A 16,047-nucleotide genomic window follows, 5' to 3' on the forward strand; every position below is an offset into this window, starting at 1 on the left:
TACATAATAATAAGAAATTTAAAAAATAAAATAAAACTTTAAAAATCAATCTTTGGGACTGGCCCCATGGCCGAGTGGTTAAGTTCGCGCACTCTGCTGCAGGCGGCCCAGTGTTTCATTGGTTTGAATCCTGGGCGTGGACACGGCACTGCTCATCCAGCCACACTGAGACAGCGTCCCACACACCACAACTAGAAGGACCCACAACTAAGAATATACAACTATGTACCAGGGGGCTTTGGGGAGAAAAGGGAAAAAAATAGAATCTTAAAAAAAAAATCAATCTTGAAGATACAAAGAACTGATTAAGGCTTGCCAGAGGTAGGAGGTGGGGGGGGGCAGTGAAATGGGTAAGCGTGGTCAAAAGGTACAAACTTCTAGTTATACAATAAATAGGATCTAGATGGAATGTGCAGCACAGTGACTATGGTTAATCTATATTCTATTATATATTTGAAAGCTGCTAAGAAAGTAGATTTTAAAGTTCACATCAAAAAGAAAAAAATTTGAACCATGTGTGGTGATGGATGCTAACTAAACTTATTGTGGTAATCATTTCACAAAATATATGTTAAATCATTATGTTGTATACCTTAAACTAATTCAATGTTGTGTCAATTATATCTCAATTTAAAAAATAAAAATAAGCAAAAGGAATTCGTATACAAGAGTTCATATCAGCATTATTCACATATCCACAAATTGGACTCAACTAAAATGTCCACTGATTCATGAAAGGATAAAAAACTGTGTTATATCATACAAAAGAATATTATTTAGCCATGAAAAGAAATAAAGCACCAATACATGCTACAACATGGATGAACCTTGAAAATATTATGCTGAGTGAAAGGAGCCTGATACAAAAGGCAACATACTGTGCAAATCCATTAATGTGAAACGTCCAGAAAGACAAGAAGTAGATTAGAGGTTTCCGGGGACTGCGGTGAGGGGAGAACTGTGGAGGGGTTTCTTTGGGGGGTGATGAAATTATTCTGGAATTAGGCCATGATAGAAGCACAACCTTGATGAAAAACTAGTGACTGGTATATTTTAAAAATGGGAACCTTATGGTATATAAATTAAATCTCAGTTAGAAAGTCGGTCCCCAGTAGAAACACCCCTACCCCAGAGGTAGGGGAGCTATGGGGCTGGATGCCCTGGAACAACAGTCTTCTCCCCGGCCGCAGCCAGGCCTCCAGGGACAGTGCACTCTGTGGCAAAATACTTCCTCTGTCCACCTCCTTTCCTTCTCAGAGTTACTCATTTACTAAATCCCAGCTTGATAGAGCTGTTAGTGGGAATGTACAGTTGGGCATGATTTTACGCTCTCTCTGAGGCCCTGACTCAGAGGAAATCACCTCAAATCCACTCCCACTCACAGTTCTTGGTGTCTCAGGATGGGGCCCAAGATGGTGCCTGAAAGGACAGCCTTCCCTCCTGGTGACTGTGGGACCTGCAGAGGAGAGTTTGGGGGCTGAGCACTTGACACATCCCCACCCCTTTGGATTCTGTCAAGGAATCATCTCTGCTGAGAGTGCAGAAGAAAATGGTTCTCTACATTTCAACATAAGGAGACCGTCTTTGTAAACCCAGAGTCTGTCTGACACAGTTGGGATGGTGGATCCACATTGCAGGGTCCTGAGCCAGAGTGTATCCCTGAATATCACACAATGCAATTCACGACAGTAGAAACCTGGGCTTCTGTTGAACCTCTGTGTGGCTTACTTATGTCATCTGTGAAATGGGGACAACAAAGGGACCTGCCTCAACGAGTTGTTAAGATGTAAATGAGCAAATAGATATCCCTGCTCAATAAAAGCCAGTAGTTTTTAATATTATTCTCTTTATTGGAACAGCATGAAAATGAAGAGAATAAGGCTCCTGTGACAATGAACATAACCATATATTTATCCAAAGAACATGAAAACACTAATTCAAAAAGAAAATTCATCCCTATGTTCATTGCAGTATTATTCACAATATCCAAGACTTGGAAGCAACCTTAATGCCCGTCAACGGATGAGTGGATAAAGAAGTTGTGGTATATATAACAATGGAATGCTACTTCTCCATTAAAAAAAAGACAAAATCATGTCATGCAACAACATGGATTGACCTTAAGGGCATAATGCTAAGCAAAATAAATCAGATGGACAAAGACAATTCCCATCTGCCTTCACTCATATGTGGAAGATAAACACACAAACACACAGACACAGAGAACTGATTGGTGGCTACCAGAAGGGAATAGAGTGGGGGAAGGCGAAAGGAGGGAAGGGGCACGTATGTCTGATGATGGATGACAACTAGACTTTTGGTGGTGAATACGTTGCAGTCTATACAGAAGTCTGAACACCTGATCACCTGTGCACCCAAAATTACTAAATGTTAAAACCAACGTGACCTCAATGAAAATTTTAAAAGGAAGAAATTAACCATAGCATTCAAAGAACACCTTGTTCGCATTTTTTCTTATGAGCATTTGACCCAGACGTTCATTCACTGAATCTGGAGGTGATGTTCTAAAAGACAGGGTGACAAAGAAATGTCATGATTCTGGAGATGAAATGATTCATTTCTGTTTCATATTAAAACAAAGTTTAGACTGCTGCCATGCAAATAATCCCTGTTTGTATCAATTGTTCTTTTCATTGTGGGCGTGTTAACTGCAAGGTGAATGACCTTCACACTGACCTTAGAAAAGCAGGAAAAATCGGGGACTGGTTGCAAGGAGACTGGGGAGGTAACAAGGAGGTCTTCTGTCTAGGTACAGCCTTTAGGAGAAGGCAATGGATTCCTGTTCTCCATGTACTGCTGCGACACCTCATCAGTATCTCTCTAGGCTGAAACTTCGAGCTATTTTCCTGAATATACAGAGTAATTACAAACAAAACCAACAGGTTGAACAGCACTTTTAGAACATTAAATAGAAAATGTAAGCTTTTTAATTGTTTGCATTAGAATGAGCCTTAAAGACTATTCAACATCCAAGGGGAGAAAGAGGGTTATTCCAGGGGTTATTTCTGGGTGAGTGGAGCTCAGAGCATGAGAGAAAGTGGGATTTTACCTATATTCTGACTGGTGTTTAAAGGCACTTCTGTGCATTTCATGTGAGACAATGACTGCTGATGATTGCAGGCCCACAATTTTTTCTGCAGGTGAAAAGGAAATACAGTAACAGAACAATAAGCATGATTTTTTTTCTCATAAATATTTCATGTTCATGAAGATGAGGTTTAGCCTGGTTAAGAAATCAAAAGTTGATTTACTTGAAATTCCAGCAGCACTGAGCAATGGGAGGTGGCAAGAGAGAGGTATATATTCAGGATCTCACCATTCACCACACATAGGCTTACAGGCTCCCTGCCCACCTCTGCTTCCTCCAGAAACACAGGTAAGTGCTTCCAGCTGTTCCAGCTTAACAGCATGAATCATTTTTGAAAATAATAAAATGATGTCTTTAATATCATGCATCTATTCATTCTGTTTGATTGTATTTTAATTATTCTGCTAGGGAAAAATTGAAACACCTTCTTCATCTGATTTATCTGTCTCTAATGTATTTACTTCTAGTGAAGCAAATGCTCCTTTAAGAGCACATTTGGTGGAGGGGAGGGTGTCTGGTACCCACGGAGGCTTGAAGGAAAAGGCATAAAGCTGCCTCATGGGAGCTGGCTGGATGTCATCCACATGGGTCGTGGTCTTGTTGTTATAAAACATTTAATACCCAGGCCTAAGACAGCCGGAGATGAAAGAAAGACAAAGAAGTTCCATTAATTTTTAACAAAAGTTTTTCTAAAGAGTAATTTTGATAATCTTCTAATCATGAAATTTATACATGTACATTGAGAAAGACTTGAAAAGTAAAAAGGTGAAGAAGTTTAGCTGCCGGAATCCCACAACCCCCATATAAGTCATTCCTTCTAAGAAAATTTCATTATAGACTAAACTTACCTTCAGTAAACTCATTATCCAATGAACCTGATGCTTCTGCAGGAGTTCCAGATCACACTAAGGCCGCCATGAATTCACTCAGTGAAGCAAACACCCACTTCGCACTTGATCTGTTCCAACAGTTCAAAAAATCAGAGAAGGACAACATCTTCTATTCCCCTCTCAGCATCACATCAGCATTAGCCATGATGTACTTAGGGGCCCAAGGAAACACTGCGCTCCAAATGGGCAAGGTAGGTGTCAGCTTCCTTTACATTCACCTGTTTAGACTGATTTCTCTGTGGCTTGTGTGCAGATGCTCACAGATCTGGTTGCCCCCAGAGGTAGCACAGGGGACTGAGCAAGCATTCCCATAACTGGGTGAGCACAGGGCTGTGGGGGGGCATGTGCCCTCCCCCAGTGCCCTGTCCCATCTGCTTCCCTGTGCCTAGGTTTCCTTGGGGAGCTGGGATCAACCCTACAATTGCTCAACAACCAGAGGTGAGGCTTAAACGTCAGAGCACTTGCAGAAGTGATGCACTGACTTAAATCCATGGGGAACATCTTCACATGATTCCTCAGCCATGAATGAATAATCAGGATTCTTTCAAGTGGCTGGTGATTAACCAGCTTAGCTGTAGTTTTCAAGGAACAAAGGCTTACACTGAAGTTTTCTTTATTCCGTTTCCTTTGGTTCTTACTGTTCTTTTTATTTTCGGTTGGTCTGGAAGTTTCTTCTGTTTATTAGTTTGGGTTTATCTCTGGGTTTCTTTGTTTCTTTTTTTAAATTTCCCACTGTGGACAGATCTTTTGAGTAAAGTTTTCTTGTCCCGCTTCCCTTCTCTTCCAGGTCCTTCACTTTAATGAAGTCGCAGACAACGCAAGAGAAAGACCTACAACAGTTCATGTGAGTCACAGAGCATTTGGCTCTAGAAGGAGAAACATATATCCAAGAGGGTCAAGGTTTAAACTGGAGATCTCAATGAAAAGTCCATTTTTAGGGGAAATTTTGAGCAAAATACACGAGATAAGCAGTGTTGTTTCTCATCTCATATTACATACTTATTTATTTCATTTTTTTTTTTATTCTTGAGAGGAGATCAGCATTTGCATAAAAGCATTGGTTCTGACACTGGAAGACTAGCTTCAAATTCCTGCCCTGCTATTCACGAACAGGAGAGGTGGGCAGGCACATTTGCTCTGCAAAACACTGACCTCTTGCCAGTAAACTGGCAGTAGTGAAAGACCTGCCTCAGTACATGCAAACATTACAACAGCGCCTGGGTTATGGGAAACCCTAATAAATGCTATGTGTCATTATTATCGAATAACAATAATCATAGTAATCAAAATAATGTTGCTAAGACAATATAATTTTAATTAGCTCATAGATGGGATTAACAGAAATAAGCATACATCTAAGTATATTTTGGAAAATAATGAATGAAGTCTACAGTTTATAGCCTTAATATTCTAAAGGGTTAGCTAGCAAGTGGAAGGTTCTGGATTCAGACAGGCATATGTTCAACTATTGGCTCTACTACCTTGTCTCTCTTAGGAGAGGTTATTTAATTCTCTGGGCTTTCTGGTTTTCATCTGAATTGGACTAAAGGTTTAAAGTTACTGATGTAAAGCCATAGGAGTGTACCAGGCACATACAGTTCCTAACTTGGAGTATGACCATCATGAGGAAGAGACATAGATCACAGTCAACAGGTTTCACAAGATAATACCACCTAGGAGTGTACAGGGCTTCATATCATCTCATATCATAGCACCATTGAAATACACAAATTCAACATTCTCATAACACTGATGGCTGTCAAAATGAAAATGGTTCTAGCCCTTAAGGAGCTTAAGTTTAGCTGGCAAGATTAACCTAACCATTTTTACCAATTGGAAGGCAATGCAATGATGGAATGGTGTTGCATCTGTAGTTCAAAAGAAAAAGGACAGGATTATTTAGAACAGAAGCAAATAATTTCCTGGAAGAGGCTGAATAGAAAACTTTGGGAAAATATTTGAGATAAAATACACCAATATCAGGAAATAATGACAAATGTCATCTGCAGGGTTACCAAACTTTAGGTATGGATCTAACAGATTTACATGTATTTAGTACTTACATTGACAGAGAATGTAGTGAGCTCACTTTTTGATGTTTGAAGGCTGAAAAGTTGGGAAATGTGCATCACCAATTTCAAAAGCTTCTGACGGGATTAAAGAAATCAACTGATGCCTATGAGCTGAGCATCGCCAACAGGCTCTACGGAGAAAAGAAGTTTCAGTTTCGTCAGGTAAGCTTCACTGGCCTGCCACACCTTTAATCTGCATCCTAGGTCCTCTGTCTTCCAATCACCAAATGGAGGAGAGTGAGCAGATGAGCCTGGTTGACCCCTATGAGGAGAATTTACCCAGGGTGCAAGACTCTGTTGCCACAACTACACCCAATGGAGTATACTAGAGCCTGACCATCGACCAAGAAAGTGTGGGTTTAGGGATGACTTTATGACCAAAGGGCAGGCTCAATAGCACAATGAGTCATGAGATACCCCTAATGGTCTCACACTGTTCAGTCACATAGTACGAATTTTGGTGGACAATGGCCCAGGAAATGTATGGTGAATGGGATACTGATGAGATGGGCAGGCTTGATGTGTCTTGGGGAAATACCAAGGAATACTGAATGCCCAGGATGGAAGATAGAAGCAAACGTCAGAACCTTAAGAGTTGATATTACTGGAGAGGAGTCCCAGAAGCACACCATCTCCTTTGGAGAAACAAGCTTTGCAGTTTGCAACCCACAGCCTCTTCTGCTCCTGCCTTTGTCAGATGGTATTGTGCTTCAGAGACCTCATTCTTGTGCCAGCCTGTACTTCCCTTTCACATTACCCAAAATGGTGTTGTACAAAAATACACGTGGAGAAGAAAATGTAGATGTCTCTAGAGTCTTGATTCCTGTGCTATATTTTGTTAACATTGAAAACAAGCAACTTGAGAATACACAGTTAATAATAAATTGCTCAATTTCTCCTTTCTTCCTTCCCATCTCAAAGGAATACATGGAAAATGTTAAGAAATTTTACCTTGCCAGTGTGGAATCTGCTGATTTTAAAAATGCTGCAGAAGAAAATCGCAAGAAGATTAATTCCTGGGTGGAAAGCCAAACAAATGGTAGAGTATGAGTGATCACCCATAAAGAAACACATTGAGTCCCCGCTCTGAATGAACCCTGCACTTGACACTGCATGGGGTTCTGGGAGAGGGAGAAGAGATGAGGTTGCAGAGAGGGTGGGGGGGCACTACAGATGGTGGAATGTTTCAAGTCAATATGGAGAGAAACAATGGGAACCCAGGAGGGGTCACAGGACCAACTGCCTAGAAAAACAGCTGGAGATTTATGTTTGCTCGTGGCCACGGATGACAAAATCTTTGTGGACTCCAAATTCTGCTCAGACCCCATCTTGGGTTCTCATCCTTTACTTTAAATCAGAAGCTTAACTTCTGTATATGGTTTCCTAGAGAAACATTAGATATGGTTCTCGTCTCCTTTCTTAACTTGGAAACAAGCAGCACTCCTGTAAACTGGGCTCCTTGTCACCTGCTGCTGGAGCTGCCTGCCCACTTCTCCATCCCCACATCCTGCAGGGACTATCCCAGCTGTCTTCCCCATCCAGGGCAGAGAGTTTGACAAACTCTCCATCCTGTGAACCCCTATCCTGCCTACCACTCTCATTGAGGCCAAACGTACAGCAATTCAAAGTGGAGAATGAAGACGAAGATATGCTAGTGAATGGTTTCTGATGGCACAGGGCAAATGCTTCAGATAATAGAGCCCGTGCCACTTGTCCTAAAGAATAACCAAGGCCTACTTCCTCTGAGAAGTGAGCTCAAAGTTTAAAAAAACAGAAAAGAAGTAAGGGAGGGAGGAATGATGACTGGAGGTATGGAAGAACTGAGGGAGAGAGTGTGAAGGGAATGGATTTGTTGAAAGAGTAGCTGAAATCCATTTATCAATATTTAGTGTGAGAGGACTGAAGTTCCCCACAGACAGAGACTCTGAACACCTTTCCAGTGAAAAGAAGAGTCATCCCCATCAGGGGTAACTCCATCAGGCTGGTGCCATGAAGAAAGTGCTACCTCGTGAACTATTAGTCAAGTAGTCCCTAAAGTGGTGACTTGTGTGAATAATTAATGATCAGTTGTAACTTTGAAAGCATCTTTTAGACAAACCACTTGAACTTCTATGATGGACTTTTGTTTTTCTTTTTATTGCAGGAAAAATCAAGGATGTGTTTCCCCCTCACTCTCTTGAGTCCGCCATTCTGGTTCTGGTGAATGCAGTCTATTTCAAAGGGCAGTGGGACGAGAAATTCGAAAAAAGAAGAACTGTGGAGGAAAAATTTTGGCTGAACAAGGTATTGTCTAAAATTTTTTATGATGACAATGTAGTTAGTTACTTATGGAATGTTAAATTTAAACTCATATCTGATAGAATGTACAACTGCAGGTTGTAATAAAATTTACATGGCTGTATTTTCTTCTTTCATTTTTTTGACTTTATTTGGTTGCTAATACTTGAAGAAACTCTTCCTCTAATTCACAAATTTCCCAGATCATCTCTTAGAAAAAGGATGTGTTTGGTATCTCAACAGTATTATCTTTGTTTGAATTATGCCTCACTTGGCATTTCTTTGCCACATTAATTACTGCAGGATACCAGCAAATCCGTGCAGATGATGAAACAAAAGAGTTTCTTTAATTTCACTGAACTGGAGGACATGCAAGCCAAGATCCTGGAAATACCATACAAAGGCAAAGATCTAAGCATGATGTTGCTGCTGCCAAATGAAGTGGATGGTCTGCAGAAGGTAATAGCTTCTACCTCCAATTCTTCATAGTATTGCCCGATTTCCTAGTAGCACTCTGCTTGTATGGGCTGTTCATTGGAAGTGGTGCTCACAGAGTGTTGGTGATGTCTGGCAGCGCTCAGGAATACAGTACTTTTCTTCTCTGCATGCAGTCTAAAGGAGAATTGTTAAGGAGAACCTGGCATCATACTACATTCCATAAAATAATTATCTCAAGTATCACAGTGTGATATGGAAGAATATATAGAAAATCTTAACATCAGATGTCTCATTACTATTCTGATGAAAATATGAAATGTCAGCTCAGAAAAAAATATACCTAGGCACACACCTATAATATTTTGCAGCCATAAGATCCTCTGATATAGTCCAGGGTATTCATTTGAAGACAAGGAAACTAAGACTCAGATGAACATGACACATGGAAAATATATGCAGGTTCACTCATAAACAAAACCAAGAAAATTGAAACAACAATAGGCACCATTTTGCATGCTAAATCACAGTGGTTTGGGGACAGTGGGCAAATAGATTTACCTCGATGCATACTTTTCAATTTAGAAGTACTCTGTCCCTAGGAGCTCAAAAGTCATTCAGTGCCCCATTCCTCTAAGTAAAAAAAAAAAAAAAGGAAATTTTACTCTTAGCACTGCTATAATGGTTGAAGTTAATGTGAAAAATATCAATAACAATATCTGAAATAGTAAGGATATTCCAATAATGGCCCTCAGCAATTACTATAATCGTTGATGATGATGCTGAAGTTGTGGTGAACTTGCCACACCCAAAATATATATTGTGGCAACCCTGAAAATTGGAGATCCTCAGGGAAAGTAACATGGCAATGCATGTGAGGGACCATTACAATATTCATCCTCTAGTTCAGCAATCATTATCAATGACATCCCAGTCCTGGGATTTGATCCTAAGCTAACTAATACAAAGAAGGCAACAGCTTTTGGACAGAAATGGCTCAAAATAATGAATGCTTTAAAAATATCAAGTAAAGATATATATATTGAATATCAATTTAATGGTAATATTATGTAACAAATTAAACTTGATTAGAGAAATATATAACTATATGGCAAAAATTTATAAATAGGCCAAGCAAGAAAAAGGAAAAAAATATGTTGTATGCTATAAATGCAGCATGTAAAAAATTATGTACAAAAGGGCATTAATAAGAGAAGACTATTAAAAAATGAAACATGGAGTGGGCTGGCAGCTTAAGAAATAGAGACATATAGTTCATCTCTTACAAAATAATTTTATTTAAAGGTTCTTTTGTTTTATATATGTTTTATATATATAATATACAGTACAGAAGAATCCATTTATTTATAGGTATTATACAGAAGATTCAGTTTATTATATATATGAAAAATTTCTGTACTTACATTTACTGTTAAAATAAATGTTTCCCTGATTCACTCCAATGTTAAGGTATGTTCAATGTCCACTGAGAATCACTTCATTGTTCCTTTTGTCCATTGTTACAGCTTGAAGGTAAACTCACTGCTGAGAAACTAATAGAGTGGACAAGCTCACAGAATATGAGGGAGAAAGAAGTAGATTTATATTTACCTCGGTTCAAAGTGGAAGAGAGCTATAACCTCGAGGAAGTGCTGATGTCCATGGGGATGGTGGATGCCTTCAGTACACAGGAAGCCAACTTCCTGGGCATAGCAGAGAGCAAAGGTCTCGTGTTGACAAAAGTTGTACACAAGTCCTTTGTAGAGGTGAATGAGGAGGGCACGGAGGCTGCAGCTGCTACAGGCGGAGTAGTTGGTATAACATCACTACCAATTTATGAAAGTTTCCACTGTGATCACCCTTTCCTGTTCTTCATCAAGCACAATAAGACCAACAGCATCCTCTTCTTGGGCAGAATCTCTTCCCCTTAGATGCAATTAACCTGCTACTAACTTAGGGAGAAGTTCACACTTCTTCCAAAACATTGATTGCAGAAATACTAGTTCTCTTTAACTCTTTTTCCTTTCCAATCTTATAGTTATCACCAAGAATGTAATGATTGAAAGCATAATGTCTATCTCTCTCTTTCTACAAACACGTGTAAACTGACTTCATTTCCCCATGATGATTCCCTTTGCACAAAATGTTCAAGATAAGCTGAAAGAATATTTCAATACTTTATCTTCTCCTAATTTTTAAATATAATATCTGCTATTTCAAAACTCTTATCTGATAATGAAACTTACTAAGATAGCACCCACATTTGCTAGAATTTAGGTAATATTTAGGGACATATATGTCTAAATTTTTTGATTTTATGAAACGCATTATCATAAAAGTGACTTATTCATATTATTTGTTGCTTTTTCCTTTTATTTTTCTTTTTAACAAAGTGAAAGTGGCCCACCATACATAGGAAATAAAATTCAGAAATATATTATCACATAAATAAGAAAATTCAACATACAAGAGGGCATGATGAGGCTGAAGCATAGGCTCATGCCAGAACGTGAAAGGCTTTGTATCCCACTTTAATAACTTTCTATTTTATCCTAAAATAAATGGAAAGCCATTACAGCTTTGTTCACTTGTTGTCCAAAGGAGAGAATGAGATCATTTTATCTACGTTTTTAAGATATATCCCTAGTTATTAAGATGTAAATGGATGTGAGGGAATAACAGCGTGGATACAGTGAGATTAATGAGTAAACTTAGAATGTCAGGAGTGGAGACTGAGAGAAACAGTTATCTGTGAGAATTATTTAGGAAGTAAAAATCCATAGAATTCTGGCAACATATTATTTATGGCAGAAATGGGAGACAGAAGCCAAGAATGATGCCCATAGTTTCTGGTCTAACCAAACAGTAGGACAGAAGAAGATTTTGTTTCAGGGAGAAGATAAGAACCCAGGTTTAAGTTTGCATTTGTTGAATTCTGATTTCTTTTCAGATATCCAAATGGAGTTGTCTAGTAAGCACTTGAACATGAGTCTGGAGCTCGGATGCAGGATATAATCTGAAGCTCTAAACTTGTGATGCTCAACAGGAAACTTACAGAGTTAATGGATAAAAGTAGTAGCTTTAAAAATTGGAGAAAAAAGGAAAGGTGGCTAAAGGCAAGAATGGAGTCCTAGGCAGAGAGTATAAAGTGATAAGAGCACCCAGTGAAGTGACCTTGAAGTATGTCAATATATGAAGGTCAAGAGTGGACAATTTTTATTTTCTGGAACACAGCTTTTCTTAGGGGGCTGTATTCATTTAAAATCCTTCCCAATAAGTCCTGAATCTCAGCTAATTACATAAACCTTGAATTTTGGAGGATTTGAGAAAGCTCTAAATTTTCTTCAGCAGAATCCAGCAGCCCAAGAACAGAGCAGAGGAAGGAGATGTTTCACCATTAAGTGTGAGATTTGGTCAAGGGAACTGACAGACTGGCAAGAGTGTGGGTAACATGAGTAAACCATGCAGTGAACAGGCTGGGAAGGGAAGGCAAGGCAGGAGGCAGTTGCCTGATGAACTGAGAGGCAGTGGGGTAGTTAACGAGGTTGAAGAACAGAAATGATGGGAATGAGTTTGTGAGAACGATTGGAGGTTCAGAAGTTTGGCCCAGGACCTGGGGTTTTGAAGTGTAGTTTAAAATAGAAAATTGTAGGTGATAAATAAGCTCAGAGTGTCACTATGGGTGTGAATTAAATTCTAATGATTCAATGAAGTTAAGACTGGTATAGAGTTTTTGGGGGTTGAAGAACTTATTGTTAGAATGTCTTTAGACTATAACTTTCAACTACTTGTTATTTTAGTTGGGTTTTCAAAAGAAACTTTATAAAAGCAAACGAGTTAAGAAAAAGGCTCACAGGCATTTGACTCATATCAGGTAGAGGAGATGGTTGACATCCAGCTATGAGACCTGAAAGCTTTCCCAATATTCTAGGCCAGTCAGAGAACCAACTACTCCTGCAGTGGGGCCACGTGTAGCAGAAATTGAAGAGAAATTCAAATTTTGTTTCTTGATTTTTAAAGGTATAAGTTATAATTCACTGAATAAAACATAATACGAGAACTTACTGATATAAAATGTCTAAATTTAAAGTTTTAAAAGGAATGGATATTTATATGCTTTCAAAGTTTCTCCCCACAGAATACCTCTTCACACTTGTTAGAGTGGCCAAAATTAAAATTAAAAAGACTGGCCATATCAAGTGCTGGAGAGAATGTGGAGCACCAAGAACTCTCATACACTACTGGTGGGACTATGAAGGATGCAACCACTGGGGAAATCAGTTGGAAAATTTCTTATAAAACTAAACCTTTGGTTACCATATGATCCAGCAATTCCGTTCCTTCATATTTATCCCTGAGAATTGAAAATGTGTGTCTCCAGAAGGACTTATGTACAAAAATTTATAGTAACTTTATTCACAATGGCCAACACTGGAAATATTTCAAATTTGCTTGAGCAGGTGAATGGATAGAGAAACAGTGGAATAGGACTGAGCAATGAAAAGGAAGAAACTACTGAATCCTGCAACAACATGGAGGAACCTCTCAAACACTATTCTGTGCAAAAGAAACTGAACAGAAGGAGTACGGATTATGTAGTTCCGCGTATACGAGGTTCAACCCGTGAGGACAGAAAGCTGCTTAGTGCTCTCCTGGGGCAGGAGGTGCAGAGGAAATTGATTCTAACAGAGCCTGAGGGAAATTTCTGGTTGAGATGAATGCTCTCCAACTTGGTCGGGTGGTGGTTACACAGGTGTTTACATTTGTCAGAAGTCATTGACCTGTACGCTTACAGTGTGTGAATTTTGTTTTATGTAAATTATGCAACAGTAAAGAGGACAGAGTAGGAGGAAGGGGAGGAAGAGAAAGAAAACTGGACAAATCACACATAGTTACTTTGCCTCTGGAAACATTTGAGCGAAAAAAGCTTCTTAATTAAATATGTTTTTAAGAACAACCTCACTATTACCAACTTCTGACCAACCTTCAATTTCTTCATAAACATTTAAACACATTAAATAACATGCAAACATCCCTGTCATATGGAGCAAGAAGCATCATGAAACTGCACATTAAAAAAGAAAGTTTTGTGATGTGATCTACCAAGTTGTCTTTACTGATCCACAGGTTAAAAATGACTATATTTAGGGGCCGGCCCAGTGGCGCAGCGGTTAAGTTCGCACGTTCCGCTTCTCGGCTGCCTGGGGTTAGCCAGTTCAGATCCTGGGTGCGGACATGGCACCGCTTGGCACGCCACGCTGTGGTAGGCGTCCCACGTATAAAGTAGAGGGAGATGGGCACGATGTTAGCTCAGGGCCAGGCTTCCTCAGCAAAAAAGAGGAGGACTGGCAGTAGTTAGCTCAGGGCTAATCTTCCTCAAAAAAAAAAAAAAAATGACTATATTTAAAATTAGTTTGAGATTTGAAAGAGTTTAACAAGAAAATTCATGTCCAGATATTTTTTCCATTAAATGTCATTGTATAAAATATGGTATTGAAATCTATGTTTATCTCAGTTTTTTGATACAATTTTCAATAGTCAAAGATGAAAGCCAAGCCACTTACATCATACAAGCGGAAGGATAGACACCTTCTTTCCCTTTGAAATGACATTTTCCTCTTCTGGGGAAAACTCTCAGGGTATACTCTCTTGGCTCCATCTGGCTCTGTCAGAATCATTTCTATTGTATACCTACAGCACACACAGGTGGTAAGCAACTATGTGAAGAATAAATGATTGTGTCATTCCCTGTAGTCACACGGGGGCTATCATTTGTTTTATAAGAACTTATCGGGGCCGATCCTGTGGCTGAGGGGTTAAGTTCGTGTGCTCGCTGCGGCGGCCCAGGGTTTCGCCGGTTCGGATCCTGGGCACGGACATGGCACCACTCATCAGGCCACGTTGAGGCTGCGTCCCACGTGCCACAACTAGAAGGATCTGCAACTGAGATATACAACTATGTGCTGGGGGGATTTGGGGAGATCAAGCAGGAAAAAAAAGAACTCATTTGTATTTCTACTACAAAAGACATTGCAAACATCCAAAAATGCTTATCGGCTTCACCGTATGTAGTCTGGTGTAGGCCATGCAAAGAACATTTATTCTGCACCTACTATGTGCAATGCTGGATTAGGCCGTGGGTTCTCAGATAAAGGGTGACAAAAATGGATAAATAAACCAATCATCCTGAAGACCAGAAGAGGGGAACCAAATTCAGAACACAAGCAGGCCGGGACTTGGAAAAATGCCTTAAAGTTGATGGTCAAAGCAGACTTCAACGCCTAGAACAAGAGTAGCAGTATAGATGCAATATATACAAGGAAGTACCTGAGATCAGTCAGAACACAGCTGAGTTAGTGGGCAGTCAGAAAACTAGAAATCCACAAAACTTAAGGATCCCATAGAAGAGGCAAACTCAGAAATGCAGGCAGACATTTGGCAATAAACATAAGAGACCAGAACTCACTGAGGGTTCTGCCCTCCCAAGTGGCTCTGTGTGTGCGTGTGTTTGTGTGTGTGTGTGTGTGAATGTGATTCCCCAGAGGATATGGCTATCCCAGGGCATAGGGCTATCCCAGGGATAGGCCCTTGCCTTCTAGAATCTTAATGTCTAAGACTATATTGTCTCTGTTCCTGATAATTATCTGCTCAATGGCTGGAAACCAGAAACAATCAAATTCCAAAAGATCGCCTAAGATAATTTATCTTTCATTTGAGACTAAGTATGCAATTGCTTTCTCCCTAAGAAGAACTTTTTTACCTACATTTCTTGTCTAACAATAGTTTTAAGAAAAACAAAAGCAGGCATTTTTTTAATACACTCTGAGTTAGACATTGATCAGACGAAAGTGAAGTTCACCTTTAGATAAACTGCACATGACAAATGGAACAATGTCTACATTTTCACCACCTGGCAGTGATGTTTATGCCAATTCCAGGGGTGACACATCAATGACCTCAAAGGCAATGCTGAAGTGGCTACTGCACAGGATCTTGGCATCCCTCTACTTCCACAACTGGTGATCTCTGCAACCCAATGCGCATGAGCCATGCATGACAACATCCTGATTCCTTATTCTCCTGGGGAAATCCTGGATTGCACAAATGGTGGTGCTAGGGAGGTCAACCTCTCCATCCCAAGCCCCCATATTCCAAATACACATCTGCACAAATACAGAGAGCTCGATAAGAGCTCAGAGGTCCTGGGACCTTCTGATAACCCCCAGAGGGGGGCACAGAAAGGAAGTTAGTTCATATGTCAATT

At 39.7% G+C, this 16,047-nt stretch overlaps 1 protein-coding gene across 1 annotated transcript; it reads left to right on the forward strand.

The window, feature by feature from the left end:
- Positions 1–3,316: 3,316 nt before the first annotated feature.
- Positions 3,317–14,530, forward strand: LOC106832874 (serpin B3-like). Its single transcript, XM_014843789.3, has 8 exons — positions 3,317–3,397; positions 4,000–4,190; positions 4,787–4,843; positions 6,105–6,233; positions 6,993–7,110; positions 8,215–8,354; positions 8,652–8,807; positions 10,310–14,530. The coding sequence occupies exons 2-8, from the start codon at positions 4,026–4,028 to the stop codon at positions 10,712–10,714; spliced, it is 1,170 nt and encodes a 389-aa protein (XP_014699275.1). The 5' UTR covers positions 3,317–3,397; positions 4,000–4,025; the 3' UTR covers positions 10,715–14,530.
- The last annotated feature ends 1,517 nt before the right edge of the window (positions 14,531–16,047 follow it).

Source organism: Equus asinus, chromosome 7 (assembly GCF_041296235.1).
Source record: "Equus asinus isolate D_3611 breed Donkey chromosome 7, EquAss-T2T_v2, whole genome shotgun sequence".
NCBI classification, from domain to species: Eukaryota; Metazoa; Chordata; class Mammalia; order Perissodactyla; family Equidae; genus Equus; species Equus asinus.

Excerpts from the sequence above, each read along its gene's own strand:
- LOC106832874 (XM_014843789.3), top strand. The coding sequence starts at position 4,026 with ATGAATTCACTCAGTGAAGCAAACACCCACTTCGCACTTGATCTGTTC. Across the intron at positions 6,234-6,992 it reads AGAAGTTTCAGTTTCGTCAG|GAATACATGGAAAATGTTAA; the intron begins GTAAGCTTCACT and ends CCCATCTCAAAG. Across the intron at positions 8,808-10,309 it reads AAGTGGATGGTCTGCAGAAG|CTTGAAGGTAAACTCACTGC; the intron begins GTAATAGCTTCT and ends CCATTGTTACAG.